Source organism: Vulpes lagopus, chromosome 7 (genome assembly GCF_018345385.1).
Source record: "Vulpes lagopus strain Blue_001 chromosome 7, ASM1834538v1, whole genome shotgun sequence".
Lineage (NCBI taxonomy): Eukaryota > Metazoa > Chordata > Mammalia > Carnivora > Canidae > Vulpes > Vulpes lagopus.
This window is the reverse complement of record NC_054830.1, coordinates 22,916,220-22,939,000: the sequence shown is the minus strand read 5'-3', so window position 1 is coordinate 22,939,000 and position 22,781 is coordinate 22,916,220. Positions and strand designations below refer to the sequence as shown.

At 46.0% G+C, this 22,781-nt stretch overlaps 1 protein-coding gene across 3 annotated transcripts in view; it reads right to left on the bottom strand.

Annotated features, from left to right (window-relative positions):
* The window catches only part of CACNA2D3 (calcium voltage-gated channel auxiliary subunit alpha2delta 3), an 833,484-nt gene that overhangs the window by 172,148 nt on the left and 638,555 nt on the right, over positions 1–22,781 (bottom strand). For all 3 annotated transcript variants that reach the window (XM_041762548.1, XM_041762549.1, XM_041762550.1), the window contains 3 exons: positions 9,095–9,178; positions 1,476–1,547; positions 1,158–1,219 (listed from right to left, as the gene is read on the bottom strand). In XM_041762548.1, the coding sequence (XP_041618482.1) occupies positions 1,158–1,219; positions 1,476–1,547; positions 9,095–9,178 (218 nt within the window). The remainder of the gene's footprint in view (positions 1–1,157; positions 1,220–1,475; positions 1,548–9,094; positions 9,179–22,781) is intronic.

Here is a 22,781-nt window from a genome sequence, read left to right as displayed (position 1 = left end):
CTGCTCTTGTGTTTGTAGAGAGGTGCGGCAAACTGCTAGCCCTTCTCTTGGATACCCTTGCCAGAGCCACATGCCCTGCTCTTCACCACTACCTTACGCACCCCTACCCTACATCCAGCCACAGATAGGTCTTTCCAGACCCTAGAGTTTAGGACCAGGGAAAATTAATGCCCTTTCAAGGACAAAAATGAAAACTTCCACTACCACTAGCGTGTAGCCATATTGTGTTGTGGGCTTCTGTGCCTGACCCTCTCCCTAGTCTAATAGCTACCCCCCCATCCCACTGACACCCCTCATGGGCTTGATTTAAGCTCCTTTCTAAAGGAAAAGAATATATTTTGAAAACACGGTCTCTTCCTTTGGCAAACCCACTTAGCAGTCATGTGTTCTCTCAATTGCTCTGCTTCCAAATGGAATCAAACTCATGATCCCTGGCAGTCCAGGACAACACAATGCCATGATTTATTTTTCAGATGAATCTACAGTCAGTAAATTCTTTCCCTCCTTAGCTCTGTGAGACACCAGTTCAGGAACGTAAAGCAGCCCCACCAAAATAACTTCTTACAGAAGCATTAGAACACTAAGGTTAGAGTAGCAGGAGACTATATTGAATGCCACATGCGTGTCTGAAAGCAGGCAATAGGGCAAAGCCATTTTTTTCTGGACTGTTACAGAGAAATAACAGGATTCAAAGGTAGACAAGCACAGAAGTACAGTTCAGAGAAATTAAAACAGAAGCACAACATGTAGGGATGGATATGCTACCTCCTAGTTCGAAGGCTTGTTTTTTGATCATGGAAATAAAAGGTGAAATGGAAGTCACTGGGCAGGAAGTTAGCTAGATGGTTAAGGACCTGATAACCCTCTGAACTCGTCTCTCCACCCTTAGCTGGAACCCCCAAAGCTTATTTGCTTGATAATGAGATGCAAAGCCATGACAAATTGAGTGAGTTCTCCTAGGTGAGCCTGAACCATCTTCCCCCTTCTGGAAAACAGAAACAAAAGCAGCCTGGGAAAAGCCCCTTCCTCACTCTTTCCAGCCTTTTGGCAGGGTGTTTGGTTATCTTCAGATGATGAGCTCTGAGAGCGTCAGCAGGTTTTGTACAAACACAACTGATGGATCTGATGGAATGTCCATGTATTATGGTCAGCTCTACCTGAAAGGAGTACCCTTGATGTCTGTATAATAGTAGTCATTTGTCATCACCAAAACCCGTTTCTAGATTGAAAAAAAAAAGTCGTAGAGAGAAGAAAACATGGTTAGTCTGCTAGGTGAAGCTTTCAGAAATAAATAAAAATAAATGGACACACTATGATCAGGTTAACAGTACTACATGAATCTTGTTTGAGATAAGTAAAGACAAGAGAAAAATGATCTCAGCGAAAGATATTTATTCCAGATAGAGCTTTCAAAGCTAATTTTTCACAGTGGTTTGTTTTAAATTAAGCAGCAAGAATGTTTGAGAAAAATGTACCCCTTTGTCCACTGTCTTCTTCACCTCCATGGAGAACTTCCCAGTCTTTCGGTTTACCATGGCGTTTCTTAACTAAAATGATAAAAGAAAATTGGTATCAGCTCTTCCCCTGGTTGCATGTCATCTGGACATCTTGCGTCCTCCAGCTTGGGAGCACATTTGGTGGTTTGTGCAAAGCAGAGGTATGACAGGGCCGGGCTGTGTCCCCACCAAATTGTGGGTGCTTTGGCGCTAAGTCAGCATGCTGCGCTCAGCCCTCTGAAATAGGGCCTTGAAGAATAAACATTCAACTGCTGCCATACCAGGGGAGAGAGGCTAACAACAATAAATGACTTTCAACTTCAATTTGGGGTGCTCATGTGAACCTCAGGGCAGCACCGAGGAAAAAGCCTGTGTGCTGTGGATGAAGCCTGAGAGTCAGAGAAGTGAGCCCCAGCAACTGCAAAAACACTTAAGAAGCAAAGAACGTCTCTGGGGACAAGTTGCATTTTCAAAAAGGGTATTAGTTTGTCATGAAGAAATCACTTTTAAAAAAATATATAATCAAGTTAAAGATGTATTTCTACACAGTAGGTTTTTCTTTTTCCTTTTTTTTTTTTTTTTAAGACCAACTATTTAGAAGATAAGGACTTCTTTTCTAGAGCACGAAGCATCTTCAAATGCTCTCAGAGAAATCTGAGCCCGTTAATGGTCTCACTTACAGTGACAGGCAGTGAACAGGGTGACTCGGTATCTGAGTTTTGAAGGTTCCTTCCATCTAGGGACGGGGAGCCTCACGCCCTCCCCTCTGCCCCTGGCTGACCTCTTCTAATTATGTGTGGCCCTTCTGTGGGTTCAGAGAAGGACCGCAGACACAGTGATGAGAGATGTGCCGTCGTGGGCACCAATGGGAGACGAGGGGATGCCACTGAATGGAGTAGGAGCAAATGCTGACATGCCACAGCCTGTCGGGAAAGCCTCTTTCTCGGCCTTTTTTTTTTTTTTTTTTTTTAATCCTCTCCCCTCTTCTCTCCTTTGAGGAGCTTGACTAAGATCTGGCCGATAGAAAACTGCAATGCTTGCAAGCAACCTAAATTTGATTCGGGGCTGTCTAGATTTGGGTTCACATTCCCATCTTCTGTGAGAGAGAGTAAAAAGCATAATTTTTAGCTGGAGGCATGTATAAAATAAAACATATATTTTACTCTAGATATTTTTTAACAACACATAATGGGCATTTCTGGAAATATTTTCCCATTTTAACTTTTGTGGTTTTGGATGGGGAGAGCTGGTCCTAATTAAGTCTACTTTCTAACTTTTAAGCACGGCTCGATTTATCTTTAACATGGTTTTCATTTTTCCTCTTTCTGGTGCCTGCCTAAAGCCATTTGGGACCTTCCCCTCTCACATTCCCCAGGCAAGTCGAGATTAGGTAAGCTTCTCCGTGAGTCCGTACCACCCCGCCCCCAGCTCCCAGTAGCACCAAACCATTAGCATCGGGGTTTGGGCAGCGCCAAGGCCAGGGTCACTGAGGCTTTCTGGAGGCAAGTGCTCAGATGACGAGTCCAGGCTTTCTCTTTTCTTCAGTTTTAATGAACATAGATTACATTTACTGAACACCTACACATGGGGCACGATGGCACTGTAATGAAGGACTCCAGAGCTTATGATCTTAAAAAGAATCACTTACTCTCTCAGTTCCTTAGTTTCCTTCTCTGAAAATGGAACTAAAGACAGCACATCTCACAGAGTTGTGGTGAGAAGTAGATGAAGGGATTACTTAGAGGAGTGCCTCATCCTCCCTAAGCATCCAGTAAATGTTAGCCATCCCCCAACATCATCACCACCACCATCATCTTCAATACCATCCTCCCCCCTTAAAATGCCAGACCTTCCTCAACAGCTTAAGGAATCAGGATTCAAGCTTGAGTTTGCTTGACACAGATGCCCATGCTCTAAACCAACATTTTTCAAACTTTGTGAGTCACGTGAGAAATACATCTTACTCTGTGATGCCCTCCGATGTCTCCTATTTCTATAGATTTCATGGCTTTTAAGTGCTTCTCATGGACCGGTAATGAACTTTGTGACCTCCTGGCAACTCCCGCATTAAAACTGCTGCTCTTTACCACCTGTGGGTGGGCGCAGACCAAGGAAGAGGCAGCCCACGGTAAAGAGAAATAACCCAGGGTATCAACACTCAAGTCTTACCAGTGACACAGACCACTGTTCTGTGATCTCTCTATAGCTCCGTTTCTTCCTCTCATTCATTCCATCAAGGAGTGTTCTGAGTGAGGACTCCCAGACCCCAGGGATCCCATCAGGTGCTGTGTCACTGTGTTAATCAGTTCTATAAAGCCCAGATAATACTGATAGATACCGTCTACTGAGCTTTTACTATGTGACTGACAAGGGTTTTAAAGCCCTCAAAATAAGGCACCATTATTTCCCTATTTTACAAGTGTAGAAACTGAGGCACAAAGTTGGGAAACTTGCCTATAGTCGTATGGGCTCTCTGCCCCTTGAGCCCATGCTGTAAGTATTGCTTCCCAAGTCAAGAGAGAAAGTATTTGGACAAACTTAAAACCTTAATATAACAATTGTATAGCAAGAATACAAAAATAGTGTATTGTTATTTCTGGATATGTGTGTGTGTATGTGTGTGTATATACATATATTTACATATATGTATATATATATTTAATTATTTTAAATCACAGTATATATTTAATTTTTTTTTTATTTTTTTATTTTTTTTTTATTTTTATTTTTTTTAATTTTTTTTAAATCACAGTAAAGGTTTTAAACTGGACCATGCAACAGTCTTAAGTTTTAACTTTCCAGTAGGTTCTCCCACAGGCTCTAGGTTCTGTGAACTGAGGCTGACAGGAAGGTGGTTTTTGTCCTTGTTGTCATGGGAGGGAAGGGGGTTTTGTGTCTTTTCAGCAGACTGTGCGGTGAGTTGACAGCATTTTGAGATAAGAACAGTTTAGAGATGCCACTTTCCATTGGAGGAGACTGAGGTTTCAGAAAGGGAGCAACTTGCCCCAAACCCTATGGTGAGTCAGTGGCAGCGCTGCCACAGGGGCAAGCTTACAAGACAAGATGGCAGAGGCACCCAGAGCAGAGACCAGATGGCAGGTGGTAAGGAAGCTCAGTCTCCACTGGGCTGGCAAGGGCAAAATAAATGGTGCTCTCAGAGCTGGCCAAAGAGCCCTTGAAGTTGCCACTCCTTGGATTAGAGCAATGAGCACCTGGCCTGGTGGAGGAATATTCCCAGACAAGTCTGGGTGTGCCCATATGTTTGCATATGATGTAGTCAGTAAAAAAAAAAAAAAAAAAAAAAAAAATCACACGTGATTCACAGAAGAGCAAATTAAAACATCAGTGACATGCCTTTATTTTTCCCTATCAGACACAAGTGTGATAATGGGGTGGACATTAAAGCAGCTTTCACCACCAGTGTGGTTGATAAAATAAAGCTCAAACATCTTCAAGCTGTGAACAGTTTCCTGGTGATGGTGATCAGCTCCCTGGTCTCTCTGGGAACCACCCTCCTTCTCCAGGGTCCTATGGTCTCCAGGGTCATATCTGTTTCCCCAGAGCTCCTAGGGAGTCTGTGTCTCTCACCTACACCCCAAAGCTGCAACAGCTTCACTGACCATTCAAAGTACCCACAAGCTGACCACAAGCTTCTGGTCACGCTTCTGGTTCCATCCTGAGCCTACGGCTCTTCCTTCTGTGTTAGAGCTCATTAAGGAAACTCTCCCCCAGAGATTCACTGATCACCTTGCATTTTATGTATGAGGATATAATGATAGCCCATTCTGCTAATGGTGGTTTGCTATCCACCTCAGAACATGAGCCTCACCTTTCCTGGTGCACAGGCGGCATGCACTTCCAGGCCCCCAAGGACATGCAATCTGGGCCAAGCTAACAGATTAAAGGGGAAGGGAGAAGCAGGAGATAAACAGGTCTGTCCTTTCCAAGCAAGCATTTAACCAGAATATGAAAACAGACTCGGGCCCAGAGCATCTGTATAACAAAATCAAAATCTTCTCTCCCCCTCTCTCAATCTGTCAGGGGGGCTGTGCTCGATTTGGCAACCCAGGGCTCAAGCATGAGCTGTAGAGACACTAGAGTGGGTGTAAACAAACTCACTGGGCGCAGTTCTCAGAAATTCACCCCAGGAGAAGAGGCTGACGGGGCTTTGGAAAGAACAGACTTGAAGGAAATTTTCCACAGAATCAGCCCAGGTAAGGAAAGATGTGAGTTGACTGGAGAGCAGTAGAAAAGGCTCACGCTGCAACAGAAGGGATTTCAGGTGGACTGGAGGCAGAGTCTGACAGGCCTGTATTTGCAGCACCACCCTACGGTGAGCATTTGGTTAGCAGCTGGGTGCAAGGACTCCCCATCTTGGCTGCGTACCCCCCAGGGGAGGATCCCAGAAGGCACTCATACAGAGTCTTCAAGGACTCTTGGACTGAAGGGCTCATTCTAAGACCTAACCAAGTGGTCAAGAGCTTTGGCACTAGGCTGCCTCGGCTGGAATCTACATGGTGTGCCCAAGGGCCAAATACTCCCTGTCTCAGTTTCCTTACCTGCAAAATGAGGTTAGCAGTAACACTTACTTCATAGGACTGTTGTGTAGGATAAACAAGCTCACCTGGATACAGCACTTAGAACAGTGCTGGCATGTAGGAAGAATTAAATATCTCAATTATTATTATCTATGTTAGAGTTTTCTCTTCATAAATATAATCATGTTCACTGTGGAAAGTTTGGGAATGACTACAAGCTAACAGAAGTAAGAAAAATGTCATCCTTAATTCCTTCAACCATCTCTGAGAATTTATAACCAAAGGATAAACACTCTTTTAAAAAAGATATTTTTTTCCTTCCCAGAGGTGACCAATACCAGTGATTCAGACTGGGCCATAGATATCTCAGGGTCCCTTTCTGGCTTATGGATCCCCAAAGATCTGTCCTACTCATTGTATTGCTGATGTGATGCCTAAGTCACCTGGAGCCTGGGCCAGAAGTCCTATTCATCCACCTCTAAATGATTTCTAATTTTTCTCTTTTTAAGATTTTAATTTTAGCCAGTCTATTTTGCACATGTTTTAATAGTATATTTTAATAGTATATGTGACCTCACATCTTTTCTGGAAGGACACAGGGTCTATGTTATAAATACCATCATTACAACTGATAAAAGCCAAGCTGCCAAGAGAAGTAGGATGTTCCTTCCAAGAAGTTCTCTGCAGCTGTTAGGCTTGAGCTGCTTCCTCCTCAGTAGGCTCTGCTTGCATAGTCTTTCCCAGGCCTTGACTGAAACCCTCTGTCTGCTACTTACATGCAAACCCCAATGGTGGACATATGGGCACGTGGGATCATGTGCAAACATTACAAAGCTGCTCTGTATAGGTTCCAGTATTCTCCAGTCAATGGCATGCAAATCTCTAGGAGAGAAATGGTGGCCTGAGTTTTCCCAAATGCGTTGGTGATGAAGGAATTCACACTTTTACTAAGTTACATTCCTCAAGGAAATAAAACAAGAGACCCAAACCAGAGAGACCACGAGAGACTACTTTGAACTTGTAGGATATGTGGGAACTCTGAAGGTGGACACTGAAAACCCAGTCCTGAGTTGGATAAAGGTGAAGAACATGCACAAGAGGCTGGGAGTCTGATGCTCTGCAGCTCCAATGAGAAAAGAAGATCAGGTAAGGATACCACAATTAATAAAAGGAAATATTAGCTCTCTGAAAATTAACTGGAGTGCAGGCAATGGCTAGAATGTAATAAATCTCTTCCAGTACATGATATGAGGACTCTAAAGGGAGAACAAGCATAAAGCAGTCTGCCTCCCATATTCATCCGAGTGGATGGGATGATGGGAGGGGGAAGCATGTTAACAACAAGGTTCCAGCCTTCTGGGAAAAGAACCAAAAAGGTCCAGTGAAGTCAAAATAAAGCAACGGATAAAGTGAAGATGGAAGAGAAAGGAAAACAGTGGAACAGGCTCTTCAAACACTCATGAGACAATTTAGTAGCTGTACATCTGTGGGACATTCATTAGTGAGAAGGTTACCCGAGGATTAATGCTGATGAGAATAGTATAAAGAATAGCCACAGACATTCCCCATGTCCACACAATGGTATAAATTCACTTCCATCTTTCAGCATATTAACATATTTAAGATTCACAACATCTCCGTGATGTAGGTACTATTACCATTGTCATACTCTTTTTACTGGGTAAAAAGAACAAAAACAAAATTGAAGCATAGAGAGGATGATACCATGCTTGAGACCAACAGCCAGCAAGTAGCTGAGGTGGGATTTGAACCCCAGGCAGGCTAATGCCTGGGGCGGTGTGCCTCACAACTGCGCTAGCCCGCTAGCTTCTTAGTAAGAGCAGGCTGAAAAGGGAGTGTGTGGATATTAGGCGCAATACAGCCCAAAGACCTCAATGACCACGTTTCAAGAACAAGAAGATGTAAAACCCTACCAGGTCATCGAGCTGACCCAAAGGCAGGCCACTGGAGTCTGGAAAATGAGGAAGTAGCTTTTTATCAAACAGCAGTTATTTTGTCTTGAACTTGAGTTTAAAGAGTCCTAGTAGAGATGAAGGAAATCCTCTTGCATTTTATTGGCCAGGAAGAAAATCCAAGATTTCTGGTAGCTGAGGCATCCAGGGAGCAGAGGACATGAAGAGGAGGGAATGACCACAGGAGAACCCAGCTGGGGAGTCCAAACGGTTCCCCTCAACATCTGGTTGGAAAGCAGGACAGACTGAGGAACAGACACATGGCCATCTCAAGGGTGAAACTGAAGAAAGGACCTGGGACAAGTGAGGGACGGTGTGGGCAGAGAACTGTGGTCCTGGCATGGACACACCACAGAGAAAGAGCGAGGATCCAGCCAGGAACTCACGGGAAGTGACAATTTAATTAAGGACAGTCTGCCTACGTTCACGCAAAGGCAGCCATGTCGAACAAATCTGATTTATTGAGGAAATCACAGGAAGACGGATGGGGTTAAGTCGTGGGCATAAGGAAAGCTTTTGATACAGTGCCGAAGGCTGAGTCTGTGTGGGGAATAAGCGTGTGTGCTACTGCTGTGTGGCCGGAAGGGGGAAGGCTGGAACAGCCAGGAAATGGACCTCCAACCATGTAGATGGAAGGTAGGCCTGCTAAGCCCTGGGCTGCTCTCTGAAAGCAGGGGCTGTGCCCGTGGCATCCTGACAAGTGCATCTGTACCTGACTTTACGGTGGGCAAAGCCTTCTGCTGCCCAGCCACACTTAGGCCAGGCTCCCCTGAGGGTGGCAGGATCCATAAACACCACCAAGGAAGAGTCTGGATTAATCCACAGTGGAAGAGACCAGAGCCTGACAAAGGGTGGTTTTAGCCAACTGCGCAAAGCAGGCAGGTGGCTGGCCTATCTGCAATCATTCCAACCATTTGAGAGAGTTATAAACTCCAAATGCCATAAAGAGGGCCCATTGTCTTCATGTCCCCCTGGTGGCCAGGTGTCCTCTGGTGGGCCTCTCGGCCAGCTCCTTGGGTGGCCTCCAGGTACAGAACTGGGGACAGTGGAGCCCCCTAAACACCAGGCTTGAAAAACAGTCACTTACCACATCATCCCGGTCTTCCCACTCCACCTCAGAGAGGTCAACACTACTGTAGTTGGGTTTCCTTCGCTTTTTTCCTTCTTCATACTGGCAGGGAGAGAAAGATAAAGAAAACAAAACATTTCCATGAGATCATCAGCCAGGGCAGCCTTTATCTTCCCAAGCACTGTTTCTCAGACAGAGACTATGAGTGGAGGGATATTGGAGAGAAGCCCAGCAGGGTGGTGCTATCCTAGGGATTTTAATAGCTGGAAAGCTGAGGCCAGTTGTCGGAGCTGGGGAATAAGAAGTTGACTCTACTTGATATGTATTTACCTACTGGACTCGTTGGCTCCACATCCACCAGAAACAAAGCCAAGACTCTCCCCTCTGCCTGGATGGCAAATGTGTGGAAGGGGGGAGATCCTTCTCTACTCTAAAGTTTTAAAAGCCACCCCTTCATGACACAGGAAAGGGCTTTTCAAGGGCTTATAAAAAATCTAGTCATATCCCTTTGTTTCTACCTCCATTCCTACCTCCTGGCTCAAACCTGCCCCATACTCCTTGGCTAAGAAACAAAAGCACTGGTCTCCACAGTTGGGCTCAACATCCTGGTAACATTTTGTAGACCCACAGAGCCTTCTACTTGCTATCACATAGGCCACAGCAGTACCAAGACAAGTATGGTCACTGTCCCCGGAGTAGATGTAGGTGTGGTGGAATCACTGCCAGATCTAATGGCCATGAGGGCATTTCCCTCGAAAAAGCTCATGAATGCTTTAAGAACAGGGAGAGTGGTTTTCATTTTTTCTCCCTAAATCACTGGTGTTAGTGACCCCACAAGCCTACCATTTTATCCACTGGACATTCGTGTGTCTGGATGTTCCTGTGTCTCAGGGCTTTTAATGCTGGTTGTTGGGATGTTTATAATGTAGGAAAGTCTGCCCTCTACTGCAGGCTAAGGATAAGCAACCCCTTTACAAGTTCGTAAGATATGGCCACTGGCGTATTGGAAAAAATATCTATGTATGTAATTTTTCCCCCCTTTTTTTGCTTTTGTCTCTAAGTTGGTCATCTTTGGATTGAATTGGTAAGATTCAAAGTGAGATTTGGTGTCATGGTTTTAAGACCCCCAAACCATAGGTTACCATTTTGGACACTACTTGGCTACTGTGGAGACAGGTGCTAAAGGCACACCGGTGTGAAGGAGAAGATCACTGCCGATACATTGAACCAAACAGGTCTGAATGGGGCCCCTCATGGAATCCAGGGGACAGAGACCAGACAGGGTAGATCTCGGGGCACTGTGGGGCCAAACAAGGTCCAGTGGTTCTCCTGGCCTCCTCTTCTTCCCATCAAGAGCATTTCAGGAGCCCTGAGATGTCTCTGGAGAGCGCCCACTCTACCACCCAGGAAGGCTGCATCATCTCTGAAGGGCAGTGCGCTCAGATCATGTGGGTCAACCGCCCGTCCACTTTCTTCTCTCAGGTTTTCCAATTAACAGATGTTCAAGGCCATTTTTACGGCATCAGATCCACTGCAGATGAAGAGGATGGAAGTGGCTCCCTGAGAGGCCACAATAAATGATAGCAGATTCACAGTTGGATCCTGTTATGAAAACTTTGTGTGTTCATCATAGCTCTGTCCCTTGCAAGAGCCAGGCTGGGGCTGAGTGGGAGGAATAGGAACGAGGTCAGTAGAGTTGTCACTCATGTCTCATAGTGAGGAGATGTGATGAGGAAGGGGGCGCATGATGTGTCCCCTTGAGGAGGCAGAGTCAGACACTCTTGGATTTCTGTTAACTGTCTTACGGCCCCCATATTCCATTTTGGTAAGAACCATTACTGAGAGCCATTAGGTGCCTTAGAAGCTCACACAGCCTGGCTTCTGAGCATTAAAGGTAGAACTTTCACAGTATCTTGGGTGGTGGCTGTATCCTTTGGTCATTTCAAAATGTTTATTTATGTATTTGAATATATTTATCAAACACCTCATAAGGACCAGGTACTAAGGATATCAATAAAGCCAATTAAGCAGTCTTTCTTTCTTTTCCATGGACTTGTTTCCAAGTCATCATCCTTAATTCTGCCTTTTGAAGGTCAATTTATTGCCCACCCTGAATACAGGAAAAGAGGCTATCATAAGTTAAATAATGGGTAAAATGACACATTAGGTAAGATTGTATAGCCAGTGTGGGGCAGGACAGCAGCCCCTGACCAAATTTTCACAGCTGAGCCTCATGTTATTTCAAATATTCTTAAAAAAAATTTAAAAAGACTCCTAAGGCCCTGAGCACCAAATGTTCCCTCAGCCTCAGAAAGTGTCCACTTGTCTTTGTGAGACAAAATGGTTCTGCCATTTACTGGGCATGTGATCCTGGGCAGGGGGCCCAGTTGCTCCATGCTCCCCTTTTCTCAGTTGGAAAATAAGAAAAGTCTATAGTACCTCCATGCAATGGTAGGTTGAGAGAATTAACTAGATACTGTATATAATTGACAAACACATTTCTGGCACAAAATAAATCCATAATATATGGCTAGCATAATTCTTGAGAGCCATGACCTTGTTGGCCAAGACACAGGCTCATTGTATACAGTTGGCTAATATGTCATTTCCTTGAAATGAAGGGGACCCATTCAGTGATTTGGCAGGTCACTGTTCTGTAAACCATAGGCAGGAAGGAGATGTTTGTTGAAGATGGTTGTGTCAGACAGTCACGTTCATACACCTCCTCCTGGTGTATATCTTATGTGCCAAGACATGTGTACTATATCTCAGCTGGAACTCAAGACTGTCGCAGCAGAACAATTCATACCTGTGCTAAAGAACCCAAGTCCTTGGTATTTGGCAATTCTGTAATCCACAGAGAACCTTTGACTTCTGACCATTCCTGGAGGTCTCTTTTTTTTTTTCTTATCACCACTCAAGAAATTCAGTACCTTGCACTTCTGATATTCAGGCAACATTTAGGGTTTAGAGTGCGAGGTGAAGAAGCATTCACATTGTGCTAGTCCACAAGCCAGTGAGTCTAAATATTTAATTTCACTGAAAGGAACAGGTGGGACTGGGGATAGCCACTCTGGAACTCCATTGTAGGAATGTCCCCCTACAAAGTCTACTTAAGCAGGTATGTGACACGGGTCTAAACCACTTCCCATTTGGGTCTTTATTAATGAGTGAGCTCCTTTAGAGTACAAGCAGTAACGTAGCAGAGTGATTATTCTGAGTGAGAGAAAGAAAAGTCAGTGGCTGTTGCATTAAAAACAAAAACAAAAACAGGTTGAGGATAATGAGGAAACTCCAGCATAATGACCTGACAGCCACCTTTATCTTCTCTCCCATTAAGAGAACATATCGGAAGGCTAGAGATTAGACCTTCATAAGGAAGACACTTGTGCTGTGTACTGCCACTCATCCTCCACATTTTCCTGGGTAATTGCCTTGCTTTGTTGCAGGGAAGCCCTTAGCCCCACTCTCCATAAATGCAGTTCTCCTGAAAGTGAGACCACCCTCGTTCTGAGAAAGGCAAGTGACCTGAGCACGTGAGGAGACCCATATCTCTCCAGGACACAGAGACTGGTTCAGAGCTGGGGCTATAACTCTTGCTAACCCAAATGAGACTCAACCTGGGATGTTTTATCTGGACTTATCCAAATAAAGGAGCTGGGCATCTGCTAGTATCATTACGGTGATAGGATGTGAACCTGAGCTCCTCATAACCACCTAAGCTTCTGCTTGGAGAGAACCTTCCTGAAAATGAAGCCAGTGCAGAGAGAGCAGAGAAAAGACAGGAAGAGAGCCCTGTGCATGTCTGGATCAAGCTGTACCTGAAATCTTTATGCCCTTGGATGTTTCAGGTACCAACTGTATTCTCTCCACATTACCTCCTCCCTTCTTAAAGATTTTTTTTTTTTAAAGTTGGCTTGGGTTTCAAGCATAAGTAGTCATTGGAGTTCTGACTTGTATCTATTTAATGCCTTTATTATTTTTCTTTATAAATGAACTGCTTTTAAAGTGCATTTTAAGTGAAGTGTTCCTAACAGTTATTGAGGAGCATGTGGTTTCCAAAATATCTCGCTGTTACTCAAGAAAGACTACTGTGTTTGAGTGCGGGTGATCCTCTCTACCCCCGAGAGGGTAGATGTGAGGCCACAGTGTGAGAGTGACAGAAAAAGAAGCAAATCTCTAACTCCCAAGCCACTTCTGCCCTGTCCCTCTGGATTTAGCGTCTGACACATCCTGGATCCACCAGCCCTGCTCCCTCTTTCCCTGCGTGAGGATCTCGTTACTGAGTCTGAGGCATCGGATATGGCATTTGTTATTGTATCTATAAACTGTAACTTCCTTTGAAAATGTGATTAACGAATTGCGAACGGTTTCCAAAGGTTTATAAACAGATACTTTGAGAGCCACGGGTAGGTTTGTAGTTTTTGGTGCCTGTTTTATGAAAAAAATATGTGGGGGAGAATTTAATAAGGAAAGATATTCTGTGCTATGAAATACTTTGAGGTGGAGTTTCAAATAAAGGCCAGATGTGGTGAACACACAAACCAGCCTGTGGCCTAGGAGGATGGGACAAGATGGGCACCCATCTGAGGAGCAAGCTGGAACCATTGGGGGAATGTCTTCTGTGCCTGAAACTGCCAGGTGGTGTTTAATTGTCTGCATGTGAGTGCTCTTCAGGGTTACCTACAGGCTGACTTTGGAAGCATAATGGGATGGGCTAAGGTGATGACCATGCTCATATTGGTTTGAAAAAAAACAAAAATGCCTTTGCTTTTCCTGTGTTTCTTTGGGAAGGGCCAGAGGAAATCAGCTACATACATCCACGCAGCCTCTGTGAAACAAATATTGTGTATGCTAATAATTGATAAATTGTACGTGCCGCTCCATGCTGCCAACAGGAAGGAAGGAGATGGGGGTGAGAGGCCCACAACTGGAGAGGAAGAAACCTTGCCCAAAGCCAATGCCATCTGGCACAGGGGTGTGGCCAAGGGCGGAGAGCCAGCCATTGTCTGGGCAGATGTTCTCTCCCAAGGCAGGCATAGTCCTCAGCTGGCAAACACCTTCACCACTTCCCCTAAGGTCTGCGTGCTTCTCCTCTTGTGCCAGGGGCTGAAGTGGTCCTTTCAGGAGGAGGAAAGGAGGCACATCTTTTCTCTATGCACAAGAGAGCAGGGCTCAATAGCTACCGGGTACTTCATCCCTTCACTCCTGCCTCCATTCATCCCCTTATTTGCTCTTTTAACCCCCACCCCCTAAACATACCCCAAAATACATTTATCAGACCCTGAGCCAAGCCCAGGTGAGCCTCGGGAAAGCATGGAGATGCTGTCTGAGAAGGGTCATCTCCTGCACTCAAGGTGTAGATCACCATTCACTACTTGTCCATCAGGGCAGTTAGAAGAGCAGTTAAAAACCATTGCCCCACACTTGATGGGATGAGCGCTGGGTGTTATGCTATATGTTGGCAAATTGAACTCCAATAAAAAAAAATATTGCCCCAGAGCCCAACTCCAGTTCTAATCACACACAGGCTGTGTGCTCCAGGGCTGGCATGCAGTTTCTCTGAGCTCTGTGTTGGTCGTCTATAGGATGGGGGTAATAGTCTTCAACTTACAGGGCTGGTGTGAGACGCAAATGGGTACAAACATGGTTAAGCACAGAGTGTGTCCTGACCAAGAGTCTTGAGAAATGCCCACTCAGCCAGCACTAATAACTGCTAATGTCATGACTGATTCATGAGACGTCGCAGCCCCTGCCTCCTTCCTAGACAGTATGCTCATGGGATAAAATATTTCCTTACAGTGTGGTTGTTTATTCATATTTCTATTCTTTGAAAGAGGCGGTTCAAAATGTGTGGTGGCCCATTCTTCTCAAAGTCGAAGGGAAGGGTCTCAAACAGGACATGGTCCCGAGGCCAGGTGGGCCTCGGACAGAGCAATGGTCTCTTCCTCTGGAATTTGCAAATCAAGATCTCTGGATGTCCAGCTTCAGAGGAGGTGGCCCTAGGGAAGGGGAGTCTCAGTGGAGAGTCGGTGGAAGCAGAGTATCCAAATAGTTTAAGTTTTTGCTGTTTTGTTTTTGTTTTTGTTTTTGCTATTTTGTAAGCTTTTTTCCTCCCCCCCTCGATTTTCCATGTAACTACTGCTCATTGCAGACATTTTGAAAATACCAAAAAGTGCAAGAATGGAAGACAAAATATTGGCCTCACAATCACAACATAGGCAATACAGGGATCGCCACCTGCCGTTCTGCTAACTAAACCAAAGGTAAGTCCTTTGAAACAGTTACTGCTTTCAGTTTCTCTAACCAGGAATTTTGAGGAATTTATAAGATGTAGTAACCAATCTGTTCTGCTTTCCAAGGGACTGCCTTTAGGAAAAAAAATTAATAGAAGTTTTCTGCTGGCCAGCTTCCCCCTCACCTCCTATCATTCCTCAGGAAGAGTGATGCTCTTCTTCCAGGCCCGGTGCTAAGTGCAGTGCATACCTCCTTGGAAGGGTGTTTGCCTCACAGATGGGTAAACGCAGAGCCCCGGGGTTGCAGGTCACATGGTGCCATTGCTAATTGACAGCAGAACTGCGATTCAACTCCATCTTCTCCTGATGGCTCAGCCTCTGGTCCTCACCCCCCTCTGCACTGCCTCCTTGTAGGGGGGTCCCTGCTCAGACGGCCACCACCCAGCAGGCTTATTAACAGGTGCAGAACCGCGCCAGAAGCAGAATCCCACCAGCCAACGTCGTGCCCCCGTTCGACGTCGACTCATTCAGGCTGCCTTGAAACCGGCCTTCATGGCCGGGAATGCAGGAGTCAGCTTTAGATTGAGCACAACTACCATACGCCGAGTGAGTACATGGAGCTAGTATCGTGCCACGTACCCAGTGCACACTATACAAGATCCAGGAGGCGACATCAGACAAGCCTAGTAGCATCTCATGGTCCCGTGACAGCTGAGATTTCCACCAAAATCCTGCTGGCGCTTTGGTTGTATGATGCCACGGGGCTCAGATCTTGCTAGGTAAGCCCGATGACAGCGTGACAGAGGTGTGGTGGGGGAGGGGGATCCCAATGAGTCTCTGTGCAGAGATGAAATCCCTCACGTTCGTGGGAAGATGAGAAGCCCAGATACACGAGGGAAGCAGGGCCGTGAGGGTGTGTCCAAAAGCAGCCGGAAGGTGGGAGAGAGGCAACAGGGCATGTCCAGACAACAAGCCTTTTCCTTTTTCCACCAGGTACCATGCTCTTATTAATTAATGTTTTTAAGTGTCTCAAAGATGAAAAGTTCTATGCGCTCTCTTAGTGTGATTACAAAATCCTTTTGATCGCTGTAAAACTAAAACAGCTTTGGTATTTTTTAAAAAAACAACAATTAACAGGCTGCTTTGAAAACCCAAATGACCTTTATCTTAATCAGTGTCCTCTGAGTCGCTGTGAGTCACCCACTTGGTGTGTGGGGAGGAAGTGGCCCAGCTCCGCCAGTGGTTTTGTAGCTTCAGTGTGGGTTATACATGGCGGCTGGGTTTAAATTCCCATTCTCAGAAAGCCAATCTGTCTTGTCATAGCAAGCGAGTCATAAAAATGAAAATCGTGCTGAGTGGCTGGGGCGGGAGGAGCTTTTGTGCCAGCAAAGGGCCTGGGAAGCGGAGACTCTGACCCAGGGAGGGGAGTGCCGTCTGCAGGCATCTGAGTCAGGTGAAGGGCCCATGCTAGGGAAACACCAGCCCCTGGCAGAGAAGAAAGAACACGGATGTTGCCTGTGAAGGAAAGATGCCCGTGGGTACCTGGAAGATGGTCCCTCTGATAGGTTAGAACACTCTCGACAAACCCCCCACTATAGTTTTCTGGGCAAAGCTTAGGTGCAGGACAGCCTTCAAAACGAATTTCAGGGGTGCTTGGGTGCCTCAGCTGGTCAAGCGTCTGACTTGATTTCAGCTCAGGTCATGAACTTGGGGTCTTGAGATCAAGTCATGTGTTGGTCTCATGCTGGGCAGGGAGTCTGCCTGGGATTTTTCTCTCTCCCTCTCCCTCTGCCCCCTCCCCTCTGCTTGTTCTCTCTTTCTCAAAAGAAAAGAAAAGAAAAGAAAAGAAAAGAAAAAAAGAAAGAAAGAAAAGAAAAAAGAGAAAAAATCAAAGTTCCAAACAGAGCTGCACTGAGTTCTTGAGCATAGACAGTGTCATATTCCTAAAGCCAATTTCACATAAAGGTTTGTGATACCTGAGTCATTAGGAAATAATATCCAGCATAACAAGAGGACCTCTATAGGTTGAAAGTGTGTCTGTGACATTTGCCAAAGCAACTTTTTTTGTGCATTTACAGTACTGTAGTTGGCATTACTCCCTCGAGCAGGAGACCCTTGGGAATCGAAATGTGTCAGGCTGTTTTGAACATGCTCAATAACTGGGCACCATAAGGTGATTCCAATTTTGGAACTGCAAAGACAATGAATTTTCCTATTCACTCAAGTGAAACCAGAGATAGCATCAACCAATAGTGAGTGCACTGAGACATGTTTCCCGTCCAGTGGCGCTACAGTTAACCACCCACACGGAGCCAGCCTTCTGCTGGGGTTTCCTCCTGTGGCCAGCGACACCTGCCTTCCTTGCCTGCCACCCCAGTTCCCAGTACCTCTCCTGGCTCAGTCCCCAGGAGAAGCACTCCAGTCTTACTGGCTCTACTTGGAGGGATAGTGCTTCAAACAGAGAGACCTCTCTTAATGTCCAGGTTCCTATGCTAACTGCCAGGAAGCTGGCAATGAATTTGCACATGAAGGAAATAGAGGGAAAGGAATCTTTCCTTCCAAGCCAGCTACCACCACCGCCCTTGTCTCTGATTTATGCCTGTGATGGTATCAATGAAGGCTGAGCCTTCATCAAACATGTATGAGTATGTGCATGTCTGTGGGATTTTATGTAGGCAGACACTTGCCACGATGGCTCTATTTTGTTTCTCTCTTTCTGTTAAAAGTTTTAAAGATACTTGTGAAGGAGAAGACATAAAGGGAGCCACCTCTGTGCCCACATCTTCTATAATTGTATCTCTGACCCTTCCAGCTAGAGTTTGTCTGCCTTTTCCCCTGGGGTGGCCCTTGTTCTCGTGCCCCCAAAGGACACAGGATTTTGCAGCATAGACATACATGTGACCATCTTTCTAACCCATCTGCTCTCTGCCCTGGCCACATCCTGACCACGAAATTGAACAGGTTCTCATCCGTTACTGCTCTGTGCAGCCCACTGGACTGGTGACCCAGCAAAATGTTTAGGGGTCTGATTTTTTTTTTTTGCGGGTGATTCTGAAATATACTGATTTTATAAAAAAAAAAATTCTGGATGCACACTGGTCTGAGTAAGCCCAAGAGACTTCTGATGTCACTCATGACTCATAGGAAAACCAGAGATCCCCTGCAAGGCTGACTCAGTCCTCTGGGTCTTATATTTGTCTGCGATCATAGAGATGTGGGCAGAGGCTGGAGATGCAAGTAGAATCAGAGAAAGAGGCAGTGGGCCAGGGGAAGCACGCAGGGCTCATCAAACTACCATGTCCATTGCTTCTATCTTTTATGCGTCTCTTGAGATTGACTCACATCTCTCCATCCCTCTTACCACCAACTTAGTTTCAGCCACAATACCCTCCTCTTGATGAGAGTGAGTGTCTCCTTAGCCTCCGTGCAGGGACTCCACCCCGGCAATCCACCATCCAGGGTCCAGCCAGGGGGATCCTTCCGCAACCAAAATCACCACTTGGCCTGAATCCTCATGGTTCCCCATGCTCTCTAGGATGATATCCAATGTTATGCCACGGTCCCCACCAGTCTGCCCTGTTTGCTGCTCTGACCTCTCTGTCACCACTTCCCGACTCTCTCTGTACTACTTGCCAGCTGGACCCAGCCGGCTGCTAACAACGTCATCACCGTGCTTGCCTTCAGGCCCCTGTCCCCGTCACTCCAACTCAAAGTCCAGCATCTCCTCAGGACCCAGAGGAGACATCAGCTCCTCTGGGAAGTCTGTGCTGCCCAGGGCACAGCTGGCTCAGTGCTTCCTCAGTTCTCCTGAGCCTCCTGGCTCTGTCTCCACACCCATCACATTGTGTTGCACATGAGTTGCTTACTTGCCTAGTTTGTTCCCAGCTAGGTCCCAAGATCTTCGGGAAAGAGGCTATTTCTCATTCGGTATTGAACCTGCAGTGCCCAGCAGAGAGTGCCTGGCAGGATAGGTTCACCATGAATAGCTGAGTATGTGAATGAGTAAATAGAGTAAATGAACAAATTAGGGTGTATATTCACTTAATGAGCACAGGTATGACACATATTAGGGGCCTGGCCAGTTCTAGACCTTTTGTGAACATGAATTCCTTTTATCCTTGGAACAATCTCATACAGGAAGCACTGTTTCTGCACTCATTTTTCAGCGCAGGAAACTGAGGCCAAGGAGGTTGAGTAACTTGTCTAAGGTCATGTAGCTGATGGGGGAGGCTGGGGCTGAGGCTGACCTTAGCCTCAAAGACTGCTCTGCCCCATGGACAGGTAGTCCTGCCTGCCTGCGATGTGTCCTGTGAGGACATAACAAAGGGATGATGGCAAGGTGACCTGGGATCACAATCAACCAGCTCCCTGCAACTCTACATTGCACGGAGCTGAGCCTCAGATTATTAACTCGCAAAGGAATCTTTCCTTTAAATATTCACAAATGTACTGTTTATATTTGTATTTGAGCCTGGATGAACTAGGCTTCCACATAAGGGGCATCATGGCCATTCGATTCCCAATCCCGCCGCTCTAGTAGGAGCTAGGTAAATACCTTATCTGCTCCCAAACCATCTTCCTGGAATATACTAGAAACTTAGACAACCCAAGGGAGGTTTTGCGGAGAAGCAGGCATTTGGGTCCTTGGGGTTTTGATTTAATTTGGAGTGTGTGTGTGTGTGTGTGTGTGTGTGTGTGTGTGTGTGTGTGTCTTCCTTTTAGATGTTCTGGACTTGTGTCTGGCAAAGTGCGACCACAGGTCTGCCTAGGTTGGCCTGTGTGCCTTTGTCAGACATTGTTTTTATAATCATTGGGTCCAACTGGGAGAAGCCAGCTGTGGTTGTATAAGTGTCCCCTTGACTTGTTCCTCAGGGGTGTCCAGCCTTCCAGGGAGAGACAGGCACAGAAAGCCTCACATTGCAAACTGGAACCCAGAGCCTCCTGGGTGAAGGCTGGCAGGACCAGGCCTGGCCTGTGGCGTGAGGGCTCAACTCTGTGAAATCCCCAGCTACAGGTGAGAGAAATGCCAGCTCTTGGTGGCAAGACCATACCCTCATCTACTGGGGGGTTCACTGGGGTAAGAACAGGGGCAGACCCCATCCCAAGGAGAAAGGGGCAGGGAGGCTGAGGAGGATGTGCAGCAAAAGCTCTGCCTGGTTGAGCCAAACTACTTTCTTGTCTCTGTATTCCAAGTGTGTTAGTGCTCCCCTTTGCCCTGCGGACATCCACAGAGAATGGAGAAGTGGCACCTGGGAAGTATGTTCTGAAACACACGTGCCCGCCGCACGGTTACAGAAGTCAAGCGAGGAGCGCAAAGGTCCAGGCATCTCCTTGGTGAAGCGCAATGGCCAGCCCCACGGTGCGGTGGGCATAATTAAATTATTGTGCCCAAAAGCCCATGGTGTCAACCTTTTTATTTGCATTCTTTGGGTCTTATCATTTAGGATTATGTAAAAATGACAGCTGCTTATAATTATTTGGAGGTTGGAGCTGCAATAATTAAAACCATCTGCCTTTATCTTACCGCTACCAAACTTAACCCCAAGAGGTTGGGTCTACTGAACTTCAAAGAGGGAAGTAAGAAATAAAAGAAAACTCCGTACATTACTAACAAATTTCTTGTGATTCATTTAAATGTATAACCAGTTATTCCAACAGCATTCAAACCTTTAATTATCTTTTAAATATATATAATTTGGGACTGCTAATTAGATAGCAATTTAATGCTCTCATGGGGATTCAGATGCACTGTCTTTCTAAAATGTAAACTCCGGGAGGAATAATCATTGGCATTCAAATGATTGAATTCTTCAGTTATTCAAATGAGTGTGGGCATTTTCACTATTGGAATCATTTGAATATTCTGCTGTCAGCCCCAGCTGTAGGGTTTACAGGGCTCCTGCACCGAGCAGGGGTAAGGCTAGGCTTTCTTCTGGTCCAAGTCCAGCCCTCTGGAGAGAAACCAGCCGGGCTCCTTGGGAAAGCCTAACAACACTCCAACAGCTCAGTTAAGCCTTCTCATAGATACAGATGGTTCTGTTTTCCTATTTTAAGGAGGAGCAAACTTTCCTGGAATTTACAGTTATGAAAGCTTTAATGCTTGCTTTGCAGGCCTTCTCCGTGCTGGTCTGCCCGCTATTGTCTGGGCAGTTAACATTTTAATTAATAACTCCCTCCCTGCAACAGGCTGTGGCAGATGGAGGAGGTGAGGGCTTCACTCTGCTTTCAGCTTCCACTTCCTGTGTATTCCTACCCCCGTGGAGATGGTCCTTTAAATTATATAAAGATGTGCATCACATGCAGAAAAGCAATTGATCAATTGATGACACTGGGCAATGATAGAAGCCAGCTCTCCCATCTCAGACTCACAATATGGCTAGGGTTTGCATTCCTGAGTCGGGGCTAGTAGCTAGCAGCTGAGGCTCATTTCCCTCACGAGGGGAAGGAGGTGCAGACAAATCTATAGGAATTTTTAAGAGATCATTATTCAACACATTGCATGTAATTACATTTTGATGAGCTTTTTATTGCTAATTCATCATCCAAGATGTGGCACTCTAGATATGAAATTAATCTAGTAAAACAAAGGTCAGAGTGTGTCCATTGTAAAGAAAAGCTTTGTCCTCATCAAATCCTTTTGCCAAACAATGAAGCGGCCAAGAACGTTATCTCTAAACCGAATTTCCTTAAAGCCCCTACCCCTGAGTATTAATAGCACAAAGCCAATGCTCCGTGGCACTTCTAAGTGCAAGTGTGGATTCTCCAAGTAAGCTGGTGTGATGTGAATTCATGTGCAGGGGCCTGAGATAGGATGGAAAATGTGAGTGATGGCATCACGTTAGTGCAAAGGCCTGCGTGGGTTCACACGAAACTGCATTTGAAGCTCCAGACTACAGCAAGTAGATTTTTGCAGAGAATTATCAGTCCACTGGGGTCCTGGCTTTCTTTGAATTCCCTCTGACGCTGTCCCAGAGACCAGGATTCAAGGGCAAGGTTTTCACTTGGGAGGGGTTGTCAAGAAATGCCTGTAGGGACATGACAAAGTGACTCAGAGACACAGACAGGCAGGCAGCCAGCACCAGGTGCATCATGAAGCCTGGCAGCGCTGGGGGCAGCCAGAGCTCAATCCCACGGCGGGGCTCGGAGCCACTGCCTAGGAGGCACCTCGAGATACCTAGCCTGAGAGATGGGAGTGCTCAGCAATCTTTGGTGGAGGGATGCTAATTCTCTGGTGCCTCTGGCCTGCTGTGGGCTGCAGAGGAGTGCCCTCCAAAAGCCAGGGAGTCTTCAGCTGGGTGCTGGCAGCTGCAAGCCAGGCCGGCATGAGTGGACATGGTAGGGGCCGAGGGGACACGGGCAAGCGCTTCACTAAGCTTATTCCCAAGTAGGAACCTATCAGTAGAACTTCCAGTCACCACCCCTCATGCTCTGGAAGTCTGTCCTAAATCTACCAAAAGATTCCAGGCTCA